Genomic DNA, 22,281 nt, shown 5'->3' with positions numbered 1-22,281 from the left:
AAACAATCGCAGTCTGGGAAGGGCTCTGGAATTCCTTGCATCAGCTTAAGAAGATTTAACAACTTTGAGTTCTGTCCAGAGGGGAAAGGTAAATGTTTTAGGTACCTGTGAGGGAAGAAGAAAGAATTTGGGGTAATTTCTATACTTACGGATTAAAAGTAGTTTTTGAAGGTCGTATAACTGGTGCAATATTGCTAATGATGTAGGAATGTTGCTTCGGTAGGATCTAGCTATTTTGCTATGATGAATACTCAGTTTGATAATAAACCCCATATTCAAATCTGTACTTTCTAAGTGTCTAATAATGTATGGCTGGATGAATAGGGTTGCTTTTGAGGCCTAGAATTGGATCAGATCATGAATGATCTGTCCATTTTTCAGACGAGGAAATTGGCTCAATTTTTATAGCACTACCTAATTAAAACAAAGCAAAGTTTGTTCATGAGTTTAATCTCTAAAACAGGCTTGGCTTCCAAGGCATTAGCTGTCCTTTTGGCAGACAGATTCTCATTTATTATTATTGTGTTTTTTAACATGGCAGTTCTTACTGGCACTGTGCAAACAGAAATTGGCATCTGAATTTTATATAGCTTGCTGTCTCCAGAATTCAAGAAGGAAATAGGCTGAGAGTTCAGTACTTTCATAGCACAAGAGTTTTGCTCGTATCGTCAAGTCTAGTCAGTAACTTGTGATTGAAAGACACAGAAAAATATTAAATTTGGTGGAAATTGGACCATAGGATTTACTATCTGAATAGCCTGTAAAGAAATCCCAAGTACAAAAATGCAAAAATATTCAGAGGTATTTTTCTTTAAGTTTAATTGTGTAGCTGTAGGAGAAATCTTTCCATATGGTCATGCAAATGCACATTCCAGGTGTGATCTTTGGTATCTGAGTAATCTCATAAGGATAAGATTTGCACTTAATCCTCAGTTTTGCTAAAATAGAAAGCAGCTAATTATTAAAGGCTTGTGCTTTCAACTCAAAAATGTTACAACGAGGTTTTCTCAGTCTGTCCTGATGCGTGATAATCAATCTGCATGTCTGCTGTCTGAGCTGAAAGCTTTCCTGGGAAGGGGTCTCCCCTGCACAAGTTTGTTTGGTTGATGCTTTTGTTATTTGTTTGCTTTTAAATGGCAAAACTGTGTTATAACCAAAGCTTTGGAAGTCTCTCAGTACACATTGTCTCTTTGGACTCACGAGCATCAGCAATACAAAAATAGTTATGCAATTGTCTTCATCTGTGACACGGATTAAGGCTTGGGTGGTTTTGGTTTTGTTTTGTTGTTTGTTTGTTTGTTTGTTTTTCATGTTTTTTTACTGCATTATGTGTGAAAGTTATATTCTCTCCCTACATTTTAAATTATTTCACCCTCCAGGCATATTTCTGGATAAGGCATTTTAAATAGCTATGTAACAACCAGGCTAAATATTTCAGTGGGTGGAGAAATTAGTTTGAGAAATTGACTTTCAAAGCTGTCTTCCTAGAGCAGGATTTTAAGCTTCCCTTAAACACAGCTTTAGCTTTACATATCACCAGAAGATAAACATACAGTTTTGGAGAACTGTCACTGAATCAACCTATTTTGAAACTTTGAGTAGAAAATAAAAAACTAACTAATAGGTAACAACATTAATTCCCAGACCAAAGCTGTTTATTCAGTCAGTGTGTGCAAAACACTTTGAACATGTATGAGGTCTGATCCTATTGTATGATATTTTACTGCTTTTCTAATCACTTTTCTGACTGCTCAGTGAATCTCCTGTGATTGCAACTGTGGAATCAGATAACTACATGAATTTATATCCACTGGCAAACTGTCTCAAATATTAGTACTTCCAGAAACAGCTCTGCTTACTCTCCTCTGCCCCTTCTGGGTCTCCCTGCTGGGCAGTTACAGAAGCAGAGGAACATTAGGTGAACCATTTGCTTTCAGACTTTGTCTCCTCCTAGTCTTCTTGACCTCTCTCTCTCTCTCTCTCTCTCTCTCCCTCTTTATTTTATTTTATTTTATTTTATTTTATTTTATTTTATTTTATTTTATTTTATTTTATTTTATTTTATTTTATTTTATTTTATTTTATTTTATTTTATTTCCCCCTGATGACAGCAACAGAAAGATGTTGCTTTACTCAACCCTTGCTCCTACTTCAGGCCTACCTCGGTATTTTTTTTTTATTTTTATTTTTTCTCCTGTGTCCTCTCTGTTTCAGTGTATTCCCTGTTATTGGATGACAGGTCTGCCAAATGGAGATCTCAGTTGCTAGTTGCTCCCTTTCTATATGCCCCTTAATTTTCTTATGATCACAGTGAACTCAAAATTAGCATGACTGACCACATGATTAATAATGCACCAGAATGCACCTTGGCTTTATTGTCTGACTCCCTTTCTTAAAAATTAAACTCCAGGGCAAGAATACCTTGAGCAATATATTTAAAACATCACTTTATAATTTTATTTATGAGGGTACTGAAAGTGATACTGACAACATTGTCTTCCAAGCGCAGCCCTCATGAAGTTTTCCACGACAGGAACATACTTTAGAAAGAGGCACACTTTAAATAGAAAAGTGACTTCATCATCTGAAGGTGACAAACCAAACCAACTGCACAAACTCTTCAGCTCTTGGTTCCTTTTGTGCAGTATGCTTGCAGTAGCTCTCACATACTGTAAGAGAAATGGTCTGCCTTGATTGTGACTAACGGTCTTCTCTTTCTTAGCTAATATAAATTGTTCTGAACAGTATGTAAGATATACTCGATAGTGTGATTCTTATTTTTAATAAGAATATTGTATTTATAAAGATGTGCAATCCTTTTAAGACCGATGCAGCTTTCACAATAAGTGAAATCATGATATAACATCTTGAATATAAAGATTAATTGGAGGAAGAACAGTGTGCTTTTGTAATGAAAATAACAGAATTGAGCAGAACAGTTAAAGAATCTCCCAGTGAAAAAATATAAACCCTTCTCTCCTAGAAAACATTTTCAAGAAATGCATGGAGTAGAGACTGAAATTATCTAAGATAGGTCATTTGCAGCTTGCCCAGACAGCTAACGTGTTCTTTGGGCACTCCTCTCCCACAGCAGTCAATGTCATTGCAATAGATGGCAAGAGCTGCAATAGCCCTAACTACTACTATTCTAGGTGAAAATGCACGTTTTATCATGGGAAAAACCTCTGAAATCCAAATTAATAACAAAACTCAATGCCAGACAATTCTTGCAGATGCAGCCTCCCACTTTTTAAGCTTTAAATTCATAAGACTCACCACTTTAAACAATAGCAGAACTTGTTGTACTGAATTTTATTAAAGTTTGTAATTGAAATAACATTTATGTGGTTAATGTGAAGAAAAACTTACAAGTTAAAATTTAGAAATTGTATGGCATAGAAATAACAGATTTCAGGTCACACCTTCTATTCATTAAACATTTTATAAATAATTTACAAGGGACCCCTCTGGAATCCTTAGAGATAGACATCAGCTTAGTGTAGTGCTTTGCAGCTGAATGGTAGATTTTGCCTATGTATTTCCAAAATTCTTTTAAAAAATCTCTCTGAGCTAGCTGTAACATGGGGTGCTGGGCAACCCTCAACACCTTGCATTTCCATCCAGTCTAGTGCAAGAAGCTGTGTAACAAGATTTATGCAGAAACATGAACTCTGCAACAAGTTTGATGTTTTCAAACCAGCAAAACCCAGAAATAAAACCAGAAATAAATTGCCTTCTTAAATAAAATTAGTATAATTTAATGTCCTTAGTATTTCATAGGTGATTAAAGCCTGCAGTTGGACAGCACTGTAATTTGTACTCTTGCATGAAGCTTTTGGAAATTGGTGAAAATGAAATTGAATTTGTCCGATTTTATAAAAACTTAAAAAAAAAAAACATATTTCACATAAGCACCTTGGTTTTCTTTGTACAGTAAAAAGCACAGTCTGCCAAAGTTCCACTGGTATTTTGTCTTAATTCCTGTAGAAATACGAGTGGAAATTTCCATAAAGTTGATTCAATAAGCACATGTTGAAATTGAATCATTAATCTCTATAATGTATCTTATTCTTTGTCTAACCACAAATGCTTTAACATGTATTTAGCTGATTTAGTTTAATAACTAGAAAAAGCAGAGTGAACACATATTTTGGTTTAAATGGAATTAGCATATCTTAAATGAAAATTTTGTAAATTTGGAAAAAAAACAAACAAACAAACAAAAAACCTTCAGCTGACCATTGCAGCAGTTTAATTTAAAATTTGAAATTGATTTATGTATAATCTATGTCAATATTTTACTAGTTATAGAAGTTGGTTTCTCATCTGTGAACTGAAAAACATGCATCTACATTCTGGAAACTGTTGAAGATATATTAACTAACATTTGCAAGGCAGTCAGATACGATGGTGATTTTTTGGCATATTAAAGAATTTTCCTATGAAGTAATGGGACTTAAAATCCTATGGGCTGTACAGTACAAAATATACATAGCTATTAGTTGATAGATGTCATCCTTGTCAACACTAGAATAAAAGCTGATAACTGTTACACATTTTTTCCAAAATTAATCTGTGACAGAAAAATTATTACCTCCATCCTTTCCTGGGACAAAGGACTTGCACAAGACATTTTCTTTACTTCAGGGACAGCTAACCAAATACAGATTTTAGTTAACTTGAATGTATAGAGACCTTTCTCCCAACTTTCAGAGCCCAAGGAATATTCTTCTGCTTTACTCAAAATTTTAAAGGGGTATTTTGCTTTTGTCTTATTCCACAGTAAGTCGTGTCATTTTGTAGCCTTGATTAACCCTCCTAAAATGTTTGGAGATCTCTGATCCTTAGTGGCCTAAAAGGATAGGATTGTTTTTACTGGTTTTTGAAGGTGTATTTTATCAGACTATTTTATACATTGTAATGAAGCCTAAATATACGCTGTATTTGTGAATTATAGAGAAATAATTATAGGTTAATTTGATTATTTGCAATAACAAGTAAAGATGTCAGGTGTAAATCTTTAACTTTAATGTTTAAGTTAACTACTATTTCATTTGTCCCTCTACTTCACAGCTTCCAGAGAATGAAGATTTTGATAGTGATTGATTTTGTCCTTGCAGCTAGCCTGACGGATACTATTGCGAGCTCTGTAAGTTCTACTCCTTAAGTTTATGTTTAGAGTTTCTTCTAAATAAAGAAGAACTTCTCTAGCCCTTATAGTGTATCTCAGCTAGATCTGTTGGCAGAACCTTTGACAGAAAAGATTAGAATACAAAACAAATCCAGAAGACTGGGGAAATAGCCTCTACCAGTGTTCAGTGGAGACAAGTATCTGATAAGGAATGACAAAACAGGTGCATAAATATAAAATGGCTGAGCAATAGCACTGGAGAAAGTAATCCAGTCAGTTTGTGACTGGATCCAACATGGAGAAAGAGGCAATAGAATACCTTTACTAAAAAGTTATCACATGATGCATTAACATGAACATTGTAGAGGATGCACTGAAGGTAGTGCAGTTATTGCACTGAAGGCAGTTATTGCTTCCATTCCGTGGTAATGCTAACTCAGAATAGCAGCTTCAGTTTTGAGTAACGTACCTACAGAAAGGCAAAACAGCTCGTGTCTCACAAGCTTGGTGGCCGCACCAGTGCTATGCTGATACAAAGCAAGAAGAATGTTTCTATCCTCTTCTACCTGGTCCACTGGCCTTAGGACTTCCTCTCAAATCAGATCCACAGCTTCACTGTCTTACTTGTTGCCATGTTACTATGTTGTAGCTCACACTGAGAAACAATGAACACAACTCCTTTGATTCTGGCTTCCCAGACTTTGTACTACTTATTTTGCGTCTCCAACAGAAACACAGAAACACATTTATTCCACCACTTAAAATAGTTGTAACCTTATCAGTCCTGTACTGCCCGTCTTGGCTGTCCTTTCTAGTTTAATATTCAAGTCCTAATTGGCAGGGACCTTGGAGACTGAATTTTTGATTCGTAATTGCCTCTGTGGAAGTGGTTGTCAAATTTACAACTAGGTAAGCATAACTGTTTGTGGCTGTCTTAGGAAAGCCTTTTGTTTAGAAAAGTAGCTCTACAGGGAGAAAATAGGTAGGATGCACCTGCCTCTGTAATCACCTTTGCTTACTGGAGAAAAAAAAATAAATATTGATTTTTATAGAAACCTACTGAGAAAAAGGCAATACAATGAAATACATTTGATTTATTTTGATTTTTTCTTTTTTAGTTGGAATATTATGGGCTGTGGCTGACTGTGACTGAGCACTGGGAACATTCTGAAATTCCTCTCTAAGTTTTCATATTTAATCTCTTTAAAATACTATTCTCATTTGAGGTATTCTTTAAGCTCATTTAAATTCTAAAAATACAGGAAAAAGCACCTCAAAGAAAGAGTTGGTATTTTTGTAGCTTTCATAAATTATTCTAAATATAATTTGTAGCATCAGTTTTAATGAAAGGACACTGGCTGCTAAATAGCCCTCACGATAATGAAATAAAATAAAGAATGTGAATGCATACTAATTGCAGCAGCTGCTTAAATATGGAACCATGTGTCCAAGAGCAGAGCTGTCAGCAACAGTTAGATAATTGCTTCTCAATGTGTAGTACAAACAGTTGCTTCACTGAAACAGAGAGAACAGGTTGTGTTCAGTCTAGTTTCAGTGTGCACTACTGTCCAATAGAGAAAGTCATGGTCAAATTCACATTTTTTAAGAGCATTTCACTATTATAATTGCTTTACTTTGATCCATATCTAACAAAAGGAATAGCAGTAAGTTATAGCTGCCAACTCTTACACTGTAACCCTAGGATACCTTTTGCTTCTGTATTACTCTAGCTGTGCACTGTTTTAACCTCAATGATTTTAAAAGAGTTATCCTGCGACAAAGCGGAGTAGTACATGCAAAGAGCAATCTTGTGACATGCAAATCTAAAAGCCACAGCGATCCACCTTGAAAGTTACACAGCTAACTTAGGATTGTCCCATGGGGAAAATATGTCTGGGATTCCAAATACGAGAATTGCAGTGTTGCTGTTCAGCAGTAAAGCATAACAGGAACTGGAGTTCACAGCAGGAGATAGCAATGAGAAGACCTGAGTCAGGGAGAGAAAGCAAAATATCAGATACAAGTACTGTTCAAGGTTGCTTTCAAGACTAGTTCTGTTAAATCATTTGTTTCTTGTGGTGTACTTAGCACTGTTCATGGTTTCTTTATTGTCACCTAGTACTTAGTCACCTAGTCAGCATCATGAGCTTAAATCTTTTGCAACAGGAAATTGTGATGTATAATGCAAATATGTTATTTCTTACCCTATAGCAAGTGTGCAGTCTGTAAAGAGGATGAGAATCGGTTCGATGTTACTTTTCCATTTTCATGAAATAATTCACACTTTTTAAGTCAACAAAATGAAAAGATAACTTTAAAATACAAAGTTAAGAATAATATTTGGAGATACAGACTGGATAGTTTTAATTTGATTAAAAGGAACAGACCTTTTATGGCAGCATATGAAGTAGTGCCACATTAAAGGTAGATGGCAAGTTTTTCTAAGGTACAAAAAGGCTTTTTGGAGAAGGTCTGTACTTTGCTATATAATTTAAAAACAGTAGGAGAATGGCTGTCAGCAGTACAGGTAGGCAGAATGATGCATTTTCACTAGACCTGCAAAAAACACAGCTGCCTGTAGCTCTCCCTCCTCAAAAGCACAGACTCTTACTTTAACTTTCACTTTAAGTGAAAATAGCTCTTCATAGTTCAGACTCTGCCACATGGGAAAAAAACTATCTACCTGAGGTCTTACTTATGACATTGCAGGGGCCTGGTTGCAGGGGCCAGCATTTCCAGGATAACTGAAGTCTCTCCTGTTTTTTATTACCATGTTCTCCCAAGTTGTGCGTACTGAGGTAAGGCCAACCTCCTCAGTAAACAAAAGCATGGGAGCTCCTTTATAGCTTACTATGATTAAGATTAATATTTCATCTGAGAAGTTTTTTTTTTTTGTTTTTTGTTTTTTAACTCACTCTTTCTCAACCCACCTATATATCTGTCCAGTTCCCATTCATTTTCCGTGTGCACTCAGGAGCAGGCTGAGAATTTGCAGAGAACTTTCTCTTCTGAATGGCTCAGAATGGCTCTACTCTTTTGAAAAACTTTCTTTGTAATATGCAGCATGTAGCACACTAGTCATTACGTATGGTCAAATAACCTATAAGCCTCTGTAGAAAGTGTGTACATGCATGTATTTATTTTTCTTCTTAAGTTCCCTGCTAGGAAAAAAATAAAATAAAATAAAAATAAAAGAGGGCATGTTAGGGATCTTGTATAGCTATCAACAAATAAAACAGATTTTCTTAAATATTCTTAAATAGCATAGGACTTTAGGGATATTAGGTCACTGGCTGCTTTTGTTTTATTTCCTTCCCAAAATTTTAGTGTTTGGTAAATTGTGCATCTCACTTACAGCTCCTCCTTGTGGTCAAGCACCTTCAAGGCTTATCAGGACCTAGTAGGAAGCAGACAGTCGGAGCCTGCAGACAAACCTGTTGACACAGCCGGCTGACATGGGCAGCCCAGCCCCAGAGAGGCAGCCAAACCTTTTCCTCTCAGACAGGTCACCGACAAACTGCCTAGTCCTGCCGCATATATATTCCCCATTCTTTTATTCCACTGTATATATTAGATGGCACTTAAACAGCCATCTGATACACTGCAGAAATACTCAGAGCAGAGGCTTCCAATCAGATTTGTTTGCAAAGACAGCAAGCATGATCAACACGTTTTTCAATGAGATTGAACATTACAGTCAAATGGCACATGATGGCTAGGAAGCATTTGAATGAACTCACAGACGTACAGTACTCTCCTGAAATTTGTCAAGTTCATTTGTCCATGTTGAAAATGAATTCTATCCTCTGTATTCAAAAAGCAAAGGGGCTTGGACATCAGCAACACTTATTTCTATCAGAAATGACATCATAGTCATGACACTGTTCATAGAGATGTTTCTCAACAGTAGCAGAAGTTCTGCTTTTTAACTAGTACCAGAAATTACTTATACGTCCTTATGTGTTGATCACGAAATGTGATTTCTTATTAATACTGTTAGTTTGAGTTTGCTCTTAGAGTTGTGGTGAGGTACTAATGGTACTGCAAGGAAGTCAGTCCAACCAGAGCCATGCCTGTGCTGCACAGAAATGTACAGAATGGTACCAGCTTTTCATATAGACAAAAAAAAAAAAACCCACACACATCACTGCAGCAAGAAAGTGACAAGAACCATATTGATGGTAGTTTTCACGGAAAATACATGAGGCCTGAGCCTGGTACAAAATTATGCTGATGCCAGTGGAGCTTCACATCAGTATGCTGCTTCAGATCTCTCATTCAGCGTGATAGGGCAATGTTCTAAGATATCAGCTCTTCCGTATGGATGGCAAGTGTTACAGGTCTACATTCAAATAATGTTGCCCTATGAATAAGGTTGTACCAATTTAGAACTGCTGTATATTTGATCTCGCCTATCAGATTTCCAAAAGGTTGTCCTCTGATTTTACTTTTACAGTGCTGGTTGTGCTCTCATGCAAACACCATAGCTACTAAACTATTTGCTCATATAAAGTTGCAGACATGATGTTACTGATACAAAACCTCATGTCACGTTTGTAGAATGTATCAGAAAATCCCAGAGGCTTTCCCCTCCCTTTTGAAATCAAATTTGTTTATTATGTATTTGAAACTGTACAAGCTGTTGTAATTTAAGCTCCCTAGCTCAGGCCATAGCCTTACCATAGCCATTAATCTAAAAACTAACTAAATAAATATATTGCTCTGTATACATTGAGCATGTCAGAATTTGGAACTGTTATTCCAGCTCTCCTGTGTCATATATCAGTATGTGCAGTGAGTGGAAGGTATCACTGTATTAAAATCATCACATCTCCATTACTCCACACGGTAAGATAGGAGTACAGGTCATAGCACGATACCGACTTTAAGTTTTAAACTCTTATTTTTAAATTTAAACTGCATATTTGCAGTTTCTTAGGGGCTATTTAATTTAGTGTGCCAAAAAGAGCTTGAAACTTTACAATGTTTATGTTGGCAATATTTAGATCCTTATCATAAGAAGTGTGTAATCAAAAAGCACTTGAAAATGAACAATGAAATTGAAAAGGTATCAGCATGGACTGCATTTCTTTAAAACTCTGGCAGTTTTGGAACCTGCACCATGTTGGTAGGAGGCCTCACTGGGAAGTAAATCTCTGTGCGTGATGAGGTGATAGAGAATAAACAATCTGTGTGATAGTGTTTTTATGGAGTCTCCTCTGTGTGTTTCCAGAGAGAGCTGGTAGCTTAGCCAATAAAGGGAGAGTCTCTGTGCAAAGCTGGTATGGTTGGATACTCTATAGCGTATTAAATCAGTTAAAGTAGAGGTAACAACTAAAGTAGAAGTCAAAATAGTATCTGTAAGGAATTAAGACAGAAATGCTTTATTCAGGTTATTTTTTTTTTCTTTATATGTTAAACTTGACAAAAAAATATTGATTTTACAATAGGATGCATTTTCATTTTTAGGATCTACAAAACTGTTTTCGAGAGCAGATACAACTTCAGGCCCAGGTGAGACTTCTGGAACATCGTGTGAAACAGCAGCGGTTAAAAATTATACAGCTTTTAGAGAAGAAAGAGATACAGTACAGTGACAGAGGAGATGAAAACAGTGCCATTGACTTGGGAGGAAAAAGGCAGTATTCAGGTTAGAAATGAAGCTATTCTTTTCATTTCCGTTCATTGTAGTGATACCCAGAAGCTTTAGCACAATTAGACCCATTGACATATTGTTTTGTAGCTCACAGAAAATGGTTTGTTTAAAGCACAGTATTCAGCTGTTACCTAGGCCTGTGTTCATAAATCAAATCTGGATTGAAGAGGTTTATTTATTTATTAATAGCACATAATTAAAAAGCAATCAGTGAAAAATACATTTAGAATCAGTATCAGCAATGCAACTGATAATAGTTTGGTGATATCCCGGTTGTTTTTTAATCTGGTTGACGATCAACTTCAGTAAATTTCATCACTGATAATTCACTGTTTCACATTATCATTTTAGAGGCAACCATCATCTCAGAAAAGATAGTTTCAGATATTGTACTCACACACAGAGTTTGTAAACTCACATTCCTATAACGTCTGGTTATCTTGGTCATGTTACCACCAGGGGGTTGTACAGACACCCTGACATCTATGATAACTCAGAAGAAAGTCGTGCTTGCTACAAGGAGCTATACCTTTCAAGTGGTTGGAAGGAGAATGTGGTAAAATGGTTTCCTTTTACTTTTTGTTTATTTTAAGTGAGACATCATGATGGAAAAAATATATTACACAGTAGCTGTATGATCTACTTTGTCTCTTGATTTCTTAATAGATTTTAAGATGGCATTTTGACAGACAAAGCCCAAAAGGATTTTAGGGGCTTATCTATCTTTTGACTGCTTTTGCAGTCTTTTCTTTCTCAGCTGCAAACAGTAGTAAGGTTTCAGTTGACGTTTCTCTCAGTATAAGAGAGAACTGTTTAGAGGAATACTATAAATAAAAAATAATACCTAACCATAAGATGCTAGTATAGTTAACAATACCAATAATAATAATAATAATAATAATAATAATAATAATAATAATAATTGCAATAGATAATTCTAGTGGCCTGTTCCTCATAAAATGAAACCATTTGCAGACTATGCTCGTTATGGGGAAAATATGGCTTTTGTGGTTTTGCACATTGAAAAGGACTGGTTTCTGTTACAAAAAGGCAAATCATGCTAAAGAATTGCAAGTACAGCACCTCTGCAACCCTGAAGCTTTTGAGCATTCCCATCTAAGAAATTCCTAATGAATTATTAATTACCTCCTAAATGTGGTAAAACTGTTGTTGTGCTGTAGAACATACTTGTCCTAATAACTCTTAGAGTTACATCCCAAATGATTTAGCTTAATACAGGTAAGGCAGATGAACTAAATGACCAGGAAGGCCTCAGAGGACAGAGAGATTACTAAATGCAACTACCTTAAATTTACAGTGTTCTTCCAACAGAACATTTTGAAAACTGGCATGTAGAAGTAGAAGCTGTTCAGTATACCATTACTAATCTTTCCCATTTTAAGATGCTTAACTGCCAAAAATTGGCAGCATATTACAGTCTTAGGTCAAATTGCTAACAGACCAAGGAATATTAAAATGTCTTTGGTATTCTGTGTTATCACCAGTAAAGATGTTCTCCATCACAATTGTACTTTTATTCCTTTAACATTGGGGTATAGTGTTTTAATTGCTAACCCAAAATGAATGTTTGAATCTAGTTTGAAAGCTGAAAGTTTGATTCTAATTGCAGAATAGTTTAAAGAAGGAGTTTTAGAAATTATTTGAAAGGCAGTGGGATTAAAGAAGTAATATATTAGAGACTCTTGTTGTACAAGAGACAGCAATATCCCAACATATATTAAGTCCTCCATACTCTGCTAATTAAGTAACTCATTCAAAAATGGGATGTCTCTGCAAAATAGGAAAAATCATGAAACAGATGGACACATGGCTAGCAATTTAATGACCTTACTTAACTGGAACTTAAGATGCTCAACACCCAAGTCCAAACCCCAAACTGATAAAGACACTCAAAACAAAACACCTGCCATGCACAATCCTCTTGTTTAATACAATAGGTGTGCGAGTTCTGATCTGTAAAGTCCCTGAACATCCATGTTTACAAAAATAAGCCTGAAATTGTGATATCTGGATCTCTTATATTCTTAATGTTGCAAAACTGTGACTGAGTTAGGTTCAGCTCCAGACTTCACAGTTTCTAAAATACTGGGTTTAAGTTGTTTTTATTCTGGTGGTGATCTAGTCTCTCTGCAGTGGAAGAAGGCAGTGTGTTAATCCGTCATTGCTGGAGTGAGGTCCAAACTCATCTAAAATAATAAAAATTCCCAAACAATAGCTGGATTGAAAAATACAATTTGGGGGTGTGATTCTTGGATGGTGTTGCTTTCTAGTTGTCCAGCACTAGAGAGTCCTAACTTCTATAAGTTTTAATAAGCTTGCTTGAATATACTTGTAGTATTTATGCTTCTGGAAGAAATCACAACATAAACCAAGGCATCACATATAATAAAACACCATTAAAATAAAATTGAAAGCAGTTATGAGTTTGACTTGAAATTTTATTTATATATTTATTTACATATTCAGCATCCTAGAAGACTTTTTTATTATTATGGTTGACTTATTTTTTACTGGAAAAAATTATTAAAACCACATTCAGATGAATGTCTTTGTCCTTTGTCCTCAGTTTATTTTCTTAAAATGTGATTCTGGATAACAAATCTAAGTTCTTGTTTTCAGTATCTGCTGATTCTTCCCCCTCCTTCCCCCCTGTACTGGGTCTGGCTGGAATGTTAACTTTCCCGGCAGCAGCCCATTCAGTGCCGTACTCTGTACTTGTAGCTGGAACAGCAGTGTTCCCCTCCCTTCCCCCCCCTTTTTTTTTTTTACTTTCCTATAGCTTGGTAAATGTTTTTCCCCATTGATATTGCACTATTTCATTCAAGCTGCTGTAGCATTTTAATGTCAACAGAGTTGGATAATTTGGAGTTAGACAATGAGGAAGGAATTCCATATATATACCTGCTTAAGATTAAAAAAAAGTATTTCTACAAGGCACTCAAACATTCTCTGCAAAAACATCTTGGTTGTTCTTTAAAGGGTGTCTTTTTTTTTTTTTTTTTTTTTCCCTCTTATGGTTTGTTCAAATCCTGGCATAGCTATTTGTTTTCATTATAAACTGTTTATTTTTTTCTCTGTCTAATCTTCACTGATGTTTTCACTAAGAAGAAATATAATAGTTCACAAAGTTCCAATATGGCCTGGAAGTTCAGCCAACACGTTCATAATGCATTCAGGGAAAATCTTGCAGTTAATAAGCTCTACTTTTGCCAGGAAAAACAGAAATGTTGAAAATTATACATCTTTTCTGTATGACTGCTTGATGGTACGTACTGATTACATATAAACAAAGAATTCCTTTCGTTTCTTAGCTCCTAGAGGAAAAAAGATTATGCAATTACATTGCTGTTACATTTTCATGAGCTCTGAATTCTGTCATTGCTTTCATTAAAACCAACCCAAACCAGACTTAAAAATTAGTATCAAGCCGAAGTGGTATGATTTTAGACATACATTGGGCTTTTAGGGGGATAGTCTTCTGTGTATATTTGCACCTCTTTGATACAAGGGACAACAGTGTCAGGTCCAGCAATTGTTTCCTCTTTCTAACACTGGTGATTCCATTCTCTCCTGTTCAGCAGTTCTGCTGGGGACTGACACAGAAGCACATCTTTGTTTTTGAAGATTACCGAGTGGTTTATATGTAGAGAAATTCTATGATTGTAACAGGATTCTAATGTGGATTATACCACTGTAAATTGGAAGTGGCGCCACCTAAACCAGAGGAATTATTTTGCTAGTTGAGTGAAGACAGAAATAATAGTATTTTATGGTGGAAAAAAAGATTCTTTCACAGAAATGTCAAAATAATTATAGCTCAATAAAGTTTTAAAGCAACATAAATACAAGAAAATGCCAAAAAGTCATAAAAAATGTATTTGCAGAGGTATTTGCTTTCTATTAGCCAGGTTCATGTGTGACTTTACCTGACATGGTTTGATTTCTTTCATCGACTTGTTTTCTGGTTTTGCCAGTAAGTATAGGATTAAAAGAACTGTGTCCAATGGATGTTTTATGAACAGATTGTGCTGAAATCTACAACGATGGCCACAAGCAAAGTGGATTTTATAAGATGAAACCTATCCAGAGTCCTAATGAATTCCTGGCCTTCTGTGACATGTCTGAAGGGGGTGGTTGGACTGTTTTTCAGAGGCGTTCTGATGGCAGCCAGAATTTTGATAGGTAGGTACTAGACTTGGTCATTAAAACTGGAAACAAAGTGGAGAAACATAAAACCAGATGGAACTAAGTTAAACATTAACTTTAGAATTATGTGAAGTTATTATGTCAGATAAAAAGTAGGAACAGTTATGCTGTGGAACAGCCTCCAGATGAGGTATCACTTCTGGCTCTGTCACAAACTGTCTGTATGATCCAAATCAATTCTCCTAGGTCAAGTCAACAAAGTATTTAAGATCTAATTTCACACTCTTCATAGCATCCATCTTGTTGGACTCGGTGCAGTGTGCACAATGTTAGACAGAAAGATAAATCAATACAATGTCCTTGAAACAGGAAGACATCTCTTTTAGTCTTTTTTCTGACAACCAGTGCATTTTACATAAGGACATTTCAATGTCAAATGCATTAACTATTTTTGGAGCAAGGACTCTTAATGCCAAGCAAAGGACTACCTTGTGTTTTGCAAATAGTAAAAATGTAAAAAGTATGTAAAATGTAAAGAGTATGCAAGCTATATTCTGGAAATAAAATACCATTGGCACACAAGTATGAGAGAAACCCATCATGAAGTAATTTGTATTTCATAGTAAAATGCCTCCAGGGAAGATAAAATGTGTGAGCACTTGATATGTGGACATGTAAGCTCCTTACCTTTGCCAAGACTCAAGCATTTAGAGGGAATGCCCAGAAGTGAAATTTTTGGTGAAATTTTTATATATTATATATATATATATATATATATACGCAAATATTAGAAAAAAGAAGAAGGTTTGTAGGACATCTGTTTTGTCCAATTTGTATTTCAGATATCTACATCCTTATGTGGATCTAAGGCTTGTTCAGCCTGGAGAAGAGAGGGATTCAGTAGGACCTAATAGCAACCTGTCATCCTACAAGGAGATCACTAAGAAAACTGAGTTGTTTGAGAAGTCCTTGAGAAAATAGACTCCTCACAATAGTGTCTCTTGGGTGTGTGAGAGACAATGCACATAAATTGAAAGAAAGAGTTCAGGCCAGATATAAGGAAAATCTTTTTCACTGTGAGAATGATCAGGCAGGTTGCCCAAAGGGGATGTGAAGTCTCTTCAAGACCTGACTGGACAAAGCCCTTAGTTACCTGGTCTGATCTCATGACTGACCTTGCCTTAAGCTGGATATTGGACTAGATGACCTCCCAAGGTTTTCCTTCAGGTCAAAATATTCAGTGATCTATGATTGTATGATAAAATAAATATTCAAACATACTTCTTTTGTTACTCAAATTAGTAATTTATGCTCCTTTTCAGAGACTGGACTGACTATGAAGAAGGCTTTGGAAATTTTGTTTTGAAAAATGGTGAATATTGGCTTGGAAATAAAAATCTTCATTACTTGACCAGTCAAGGTAAGATTTGCATGGTGACAATAACCTTCTGTTGTTTCTGTTTCTTTGTTCTTTCCAGGGCATTTTTTGTTGGAACAAATCTTGAGTTGTGTTGTTTGTCTGCATGGACCTTCCCAAAGTTTCAGAACAAAATACATTTGAATATGTATTGAATATGTATATAAATCTGTATTGGAATAATTCTAATTTTTTCGAAGATGAAGAATGTGAATAAAGACAGACATAGCAAGATATGCCTTAATGAGCATAAAGAAATAATAATAATAAAAAACACGTAATATGCTGTGATGATATGGATAAGATTCATGATAAAAAACATAATGAGTATTTTAATATTGTACTGTAATGCTCTGCTTTGAGAAGTAGTGAGATAGACTAGTTTAACAAAAATAATTGTTATTGTCTTTTCTTTAGGGAACTATACTTTAAGAATTGATCTAACTGATTTTGAAGGAGAACGGCGTTTTGCACAATATACAAGATTTGGAGTTGCCGGTGAAGAGGTAATTAAATATTAAATAATGACTGGGAGCTTTATTGAAAATGAAGATTCTATAGACAGAGACACTAAACACACATGTTCCCTTATTTTCATAAAGATTTTTTTAGAGCCTTATTAACTTGTATTCTTTCTTACAAATGCTTCCAATTTTCAAATATCTAACAATAGTCATTTATATGGATATACTGATTTCATTCTTTCTGTAAATTGGATGAATTATTTTTTCTAGAAGTCATGGATAAAAGCATTTTTCTGTTTTCATTTATATGTCTAACAATAACGGTACACAATGTTCTGATTTGTTAATATGTACTGAAAACTAACTCTAATGTTTTTATGTTGCTTATGCACAAAGTTATTGACAAATTTTACCCTGGTAAGCATCTGTACAGTCCCTTGTTAGCTAGTATGCAGTGCCTAAGTGCCATGACAATACTGGGCATAGTAGCGAATGGAACAATGGAACAGGTTAGTTTCTTCTCTGATATGCTAAAAGCTAAAAGACACATTAGATTGCTTTTTTTTCTTTTCCTTCACTTTTTTCATTAGCATTCTTATGAGATGAGCTGTGGTGAATATTCTGGCACAGCTGGTGATTCCCTGACAGGGGGGTTTCATCCTGAAGTAAAATGGTGGGCTGATCATCGAGGAATGAAATTCAGTACTCGAGACAGGGACAATGACAACTATGAAGGCAACTGTGCTGAAGAGGAAAAGGCTGGTTGGTGGTTTAACAGGTATTTTAATTTCATATCTGTATTATCAACTATTCTACTTTGTATGTATTCATACAATAATAACATACAGTCAAAGAAAGGATATGCATTGTTTATTGTAATTGCAATCCGTCCTTGACCCCTACCAGAGATCTCAGTGCTGATAGGACCAAGACCCGCCTTAGAAGTGCCAATACATACTGAACAACTCAAGGTGTCTGTGAAATTTGCCATTTCACTTGCATTTCATTGCCTATTTGCCACGGGCTTTGGCCACCTTTGTTCTCAGACAGTAAGGAGGAGACAATTTTGTCCCTTTAAGGTAACCAGTGTTTACACAAGTAGGTCATGTAGAGTTTGCAGACGTATCCCTGCTGTACTTCATTCCTGCATTTCTCCTTTGTTTCACTAGACTAGATGCAGCAGCACGGACGAATGTCTGATGAGTTAAGCTAGTGCTGGGTTAATAAACCATAGTTTTTTCACCTCAGTTCACAGCATTTCATTCTTGTTATCCTTTCTACATGTATATCAAGATGGGAATGCATCCACTCAGTTTCTCTCAGTGCACATGACTGGACTAAGAGGAAAAAAATAAATAAATAGGGTTCAGTAAAAGAATTTTAAGACAATCCCTAAATACAAAATAGCAATTCAAAAGAAAGGATAAACCTTAGCACTGCCTGTATAGGCAACTATGTTGTTTCACATAATTAATTAGATAAATCTAGCCATAAAGAGAAACGATGTAATGTATCTGTGTAATAGATAGCTTTAAAATACAGCTCTGGGAAGCATAGTACTCTCTCACCGTGATCTCAGTTCACTTGGCAGGAACTGCCAGGCTGGATCAACTCCATTGTTTCCCTCTGTTGTGTCATCCTTTGTTTCTGTTCTTTAACTCCTCATTTTCCAAATTCTGTTTCAATAAGTAGTCTTAAGCTGTGACCAGTTTAGCTGATAATGAGGTAGCTATTTCCCCAGTGTTTCACAATTAATTAATTATTTAAGTATATTTCAGGGATGGTAGGTTGGCAGATTATTTGAGAAATATAGAAAAAAATCACATGTAGACATTTTTTTTTTTTTTTTCAGTTTTCATAAAGGATAAGACATAAAAGAGAAAAGCAATTGTGCTGGAGATACTTTTCCAATGAAATCAGAACTTTTGTGGATTTAGAGGAATGTCTAGACTTCAAATAGCACAAAACTGTGATACCATGACATGGAGTTTATTAACAGAGAATCATCAATCACTTATAGTCAACTACATTTTCTTTTTGTCTTTTATAAACTTTCTTTTTCTTTTTCATTTATTTTTTTTAAATATCAGATTGGTCTGACCAGAAAAGTGATCCCTTTGCAATAGTAACTGCATGGCATAATTGACAGTTATGAATACCTTGTAGTTGGTGCTACATAACTACTAAAGATAGCTGACTCCTACCAGGCTAGTTCTTATTATGGCTGTGTGTCTGACACTGTTAAAGGGACAGTCTGTCTGGATAATGAAAGTGTGTGACTAGTAGTGTTATTCCACTGTCTTGCTACTGGCTTTTTAATGTTAAGCTTAATAGAAAACTGAATCCTGCAAAATACTAGAGATTTTTGCTATTCTGAAATCCTACCCAAAAGAACAGCGCTGGCAGGCCCAGAGAAAGGAAAGCACCAAGAACACAAATATGTCATGCACAGATTAGCAGACATAGAAGGAATTAGTGTTCTTGGCTGGTTTGTATAGGAGCTCGCAGCTAGGCAGGAATTTTCTGTAGCCAGCTCTATGCTATCTGGACTAATGAAATATAGAAATGCCCAGATAATATGAATACCAAAGGATGTGATACAAGTGAGGCACAGGAAATAGCTCAGATCTCATTTAAACCCACTGGTTTTGCTCCAGCTCTGCACTTGTTAACTTGGACTTCTGCAGCAGAACGGTCTCTCTGTGTGACTTTGTAAGCAGAGATTTGCAGCTTGGATGCAAGTCCCCAGAGCTTCCTTCTCGCTGGTACTACACCCAGTTCACAGGGCTTCCTTCATCCAAGATGCTGCACAGATCAGTAGGTTCACAATGGGAAAATAAGAGCTAACGAGTCTGTTTGGACATGAGCACGCTGTTTCCCCCAGCACTCCCAGTTCTCCCAAAGAAGCAACTCCGTCTCTCTGCGTCTGTCATACAGTTAGTATATAACTCAGGTAAAATGTCCAGGGATAATTGGGAGTTGACTGTGCCTCTGAAACTATTGCTGTGCAGTTTTTTGCTTTAAAAAATAGCCTGTCAGAAAGAAGGGAGGAACATAGGCTAACTTTAAGGTGATTATTGACTTGTGAGTAATGAATGTTGCTTCATATCATATTGCATGCCAATTATTTCTTTAGTATGTCCAGTTACTTCAGCCTGTATCTAGTCTATTACAGAATACTGCATATTCTTGGTCTTGATGCCTCCCAGCACTAATTACAAGTTAGTACTGGCTCATATTACTGGCGATAAAATCAACTTTTGACTGTTTCCAATAGAAGAAGTAGAAGAAAGGATTCAGTTGATGTAGATACCTCTTATCAATTATGATTCTTCTACCAAAATGTTTTGATTCAAAGTAAATAAAGTGTCTGCTCAGTGCAGGATTTGTATGGCTAGAAAGGCTGTGTCAGCTCTCATACAAGTTTGTCCTTATCAAAAATGAAGTCACTGTTGATATCTTAAGTTTATTCTCAACCAGCTTATTACCAAAATCCAGCTTAAAACTTGTTAGCAGTAAATAAGCCTATGTGTAAGAGAATTTTTCTACGAGATTTTTATCACTGTTTCTATTTCAGTTCTCAAAACCTGTTGTTAATAAAGTGTAAGCAAAGCCAAAGGGACTAGGATTTGCCAGTAATAATATCCATTTGGACTGTTTTCTGTTTTAATATTTTCTGAAGTCTGCTTTGGAAATCCATTGTGGTGTGGGACAGTTAGATATTAACAACACTAATAACAAAATACTGAATTGGCAGATAAGCAAAGCAGATTTATTAATGTGTGCTGCAGAAGAAACAACCATTTTGCTCTCCATATATACACAAGGATCTAAATTTCCTCCTTTCTCACAGAAATGCTAAATGAGTATCAAGATTGTGGTGGTATCTAGTCAAGCCTTTTGGGTTTTGATAGCTTTTAGCAGCATGTTTAACAACTGTAACAACATTTCTATTTCAGCGTGTATAACAGCCAAAAAGAATGTGGTTTGTACAGTCCAATAAAATGCCAGCTCTGATGATCCAGTGAAGTGGTACATATATGTTTAATTAGCTATAATAATATTATTGTTATTAATTGTTAACAATAAAAAGCATCACTGTATTTCTTTCCTAGAGTTTTGCTTGTTGTATGCTTTGCTGCTACACATGACCTGAAGGACTCTGGAATCACTCTCCATTGAAACAGATTAGCAGGCAAAACTCAGAGATCTACTGATGTCAGAAAACTTGTAGAAAGCATAGAAATAACTTTTTGTTTCAAAGATGCTGTAAGCACTTGCAGTTGTCCCCTAATTAAACTCTGCACGCACGTTTAGGGGAACTGAAGTCCACAAATGTAAATTTTTGCAGCTGTCAGACTGGGCTGTTAACAACATAGTGACTTTTTGATTTGCAGAGAAATCACAAATGCTCTCCACATTTGGACTAAGACTAATTTATGTTTTCCTTTACTTTTCCACCAGGTGTCACTCAGCCAACCTGAATGGTTTGTACTATAAAGGCCCCTATACTGCGAAGACGGACAATGGAATTGTTTGGTACACTTGGCATGGGTGGTGGTATTCTCTGAAATCTGTTGTAATGAAGGTCAGACCAGCAGACTTTGAACCCAATATTGTTTAAGTATTTTATTAAGATGATTTGTCCAGTTAATCTTTTAGCAAATCAATCCAAACTAAAACGGATGGGCAGATTTTTGCTTCTCATATATGCTTATATAAATCTGGAATAATTCCTCTGCAACCAAAAGCTTTATGAGACATAAATCAGAAGAGAATCTGGCCTATGAATTCATAGATATAAACACTACTGCTAACATGTCTATGGGTTTGTTTGTTTGTTTAAAAAAGGCAGAGTTTGCCTAGGAATAAGGACATCTTCGTAAACATGGAGCATTTTTGTCTTGGAACAGGTTGCACAGAGAGGGTGTGGGTGCTCCATCCCTGGAGGTGTCCAAGGCCAGGCTGGATGGGGCTTTGGGCAACCGGATCTAGTGGGTGGCATCTCTGCCCATGGCAGGAGGGTTGGAGTTGGATAATCTTAAAGATCCCCTCCAACCCAAGCCATTCTGTGATTCGAAGATTTTATGAAAAGTGCCTACAAATCCTTTAACTTTTTTAATAGAAAAATATATTGTCACTGTCATGTCTCAAAAATTAAAATGAATTGTGTGCATTGCACACAAAAAAATATCTAAATAGAACCTTAAGGTTGGTTTACTCAGTGGATATACTTTCTCTAGAATGAACCAAGGCTTTAGAAGAAAGCTGTTGTCTGTAAATTCCTCTGATTTATTTGTTGCATGTGTTGTGTACAGAACATATATAAAAAACATAAAGAATGATGCAGGAAACTAGAGGAAGAGAAGGGATGCTACAAGGCAAGAATCAAATGAGCTTCTAGAGATTTCATTTCAATCAAAAATTTTCAGATGGTCAGTAATTA

General features: G+C 35.7%; 1 protein-coding gene across 1 annotated transcript; it reads left to right on the top strand.

Moving 5' to 3' along the window:
- Nucleotides 1–14: 14 nt before the first annotated feature.
- On the top strand, nt 15–21,600 carry FGL1 (fibrinogen like 1). Its single transcript, XM_084285652.1, has 8 exons — nt 15–88; nt 5,074–5,149; nt 10,601–10,781; nt 14,831–14,990; nt 16,277–16,374; nt 16,789–16,877; nt 17,426–17,613; nt 21,300–21,600. Exons 2-8 carry the CDS (start codon nt 5,084–5,086, stop codon nt 21,457–21,459), a joined length of 942 nt encoding a protein of 313 aa, XP_084141778.1. The 5' UTR covers nt 15–88; nt 5,074–5,083; the 3' UTR covers nt 21,460–21,600.
- Nucleotides 21,601–22,281: the final 681 nt, after the last annotated feature.

Source organism: Netta rufina (assembly GCF_964035555.1).
Source record: "Netta rufina genome assembly, chromosome: 4".
Taxonomy (NCBI): Eukaryota; Metazoa; Chordata; class Aves; order Anseriformes; family Anatidae; genus Netta; species Netta rufina.
Note: the sequence above shows the minus strand (reverse complement) of the source record. Positions and strands in the feature narration are given on the sequence as shown.

Coding starts and splice junctions, on each gene's coding strand:
- FGL1 (XM_084285652.1), top strand. CDS start 5,084: ATGAAGATTTTGATAGTGATTGATTTTGTCCTTGCAGCTAGCCTGACG. Junction 14,991..16,276: donor GGCAGCCAGAATTTTGATAG/GTAGGTACTAGA, acceptor GCTCCTTTTCAG/AGACTGGACTGACTATGAAG. Junction 16,375..16,788: donor TCATTACTTGACCAGTCAAG/GTAAGATTTGCA, acceptor TCTTTTCTTTAG/GGAACTATACTTTAAGAATT.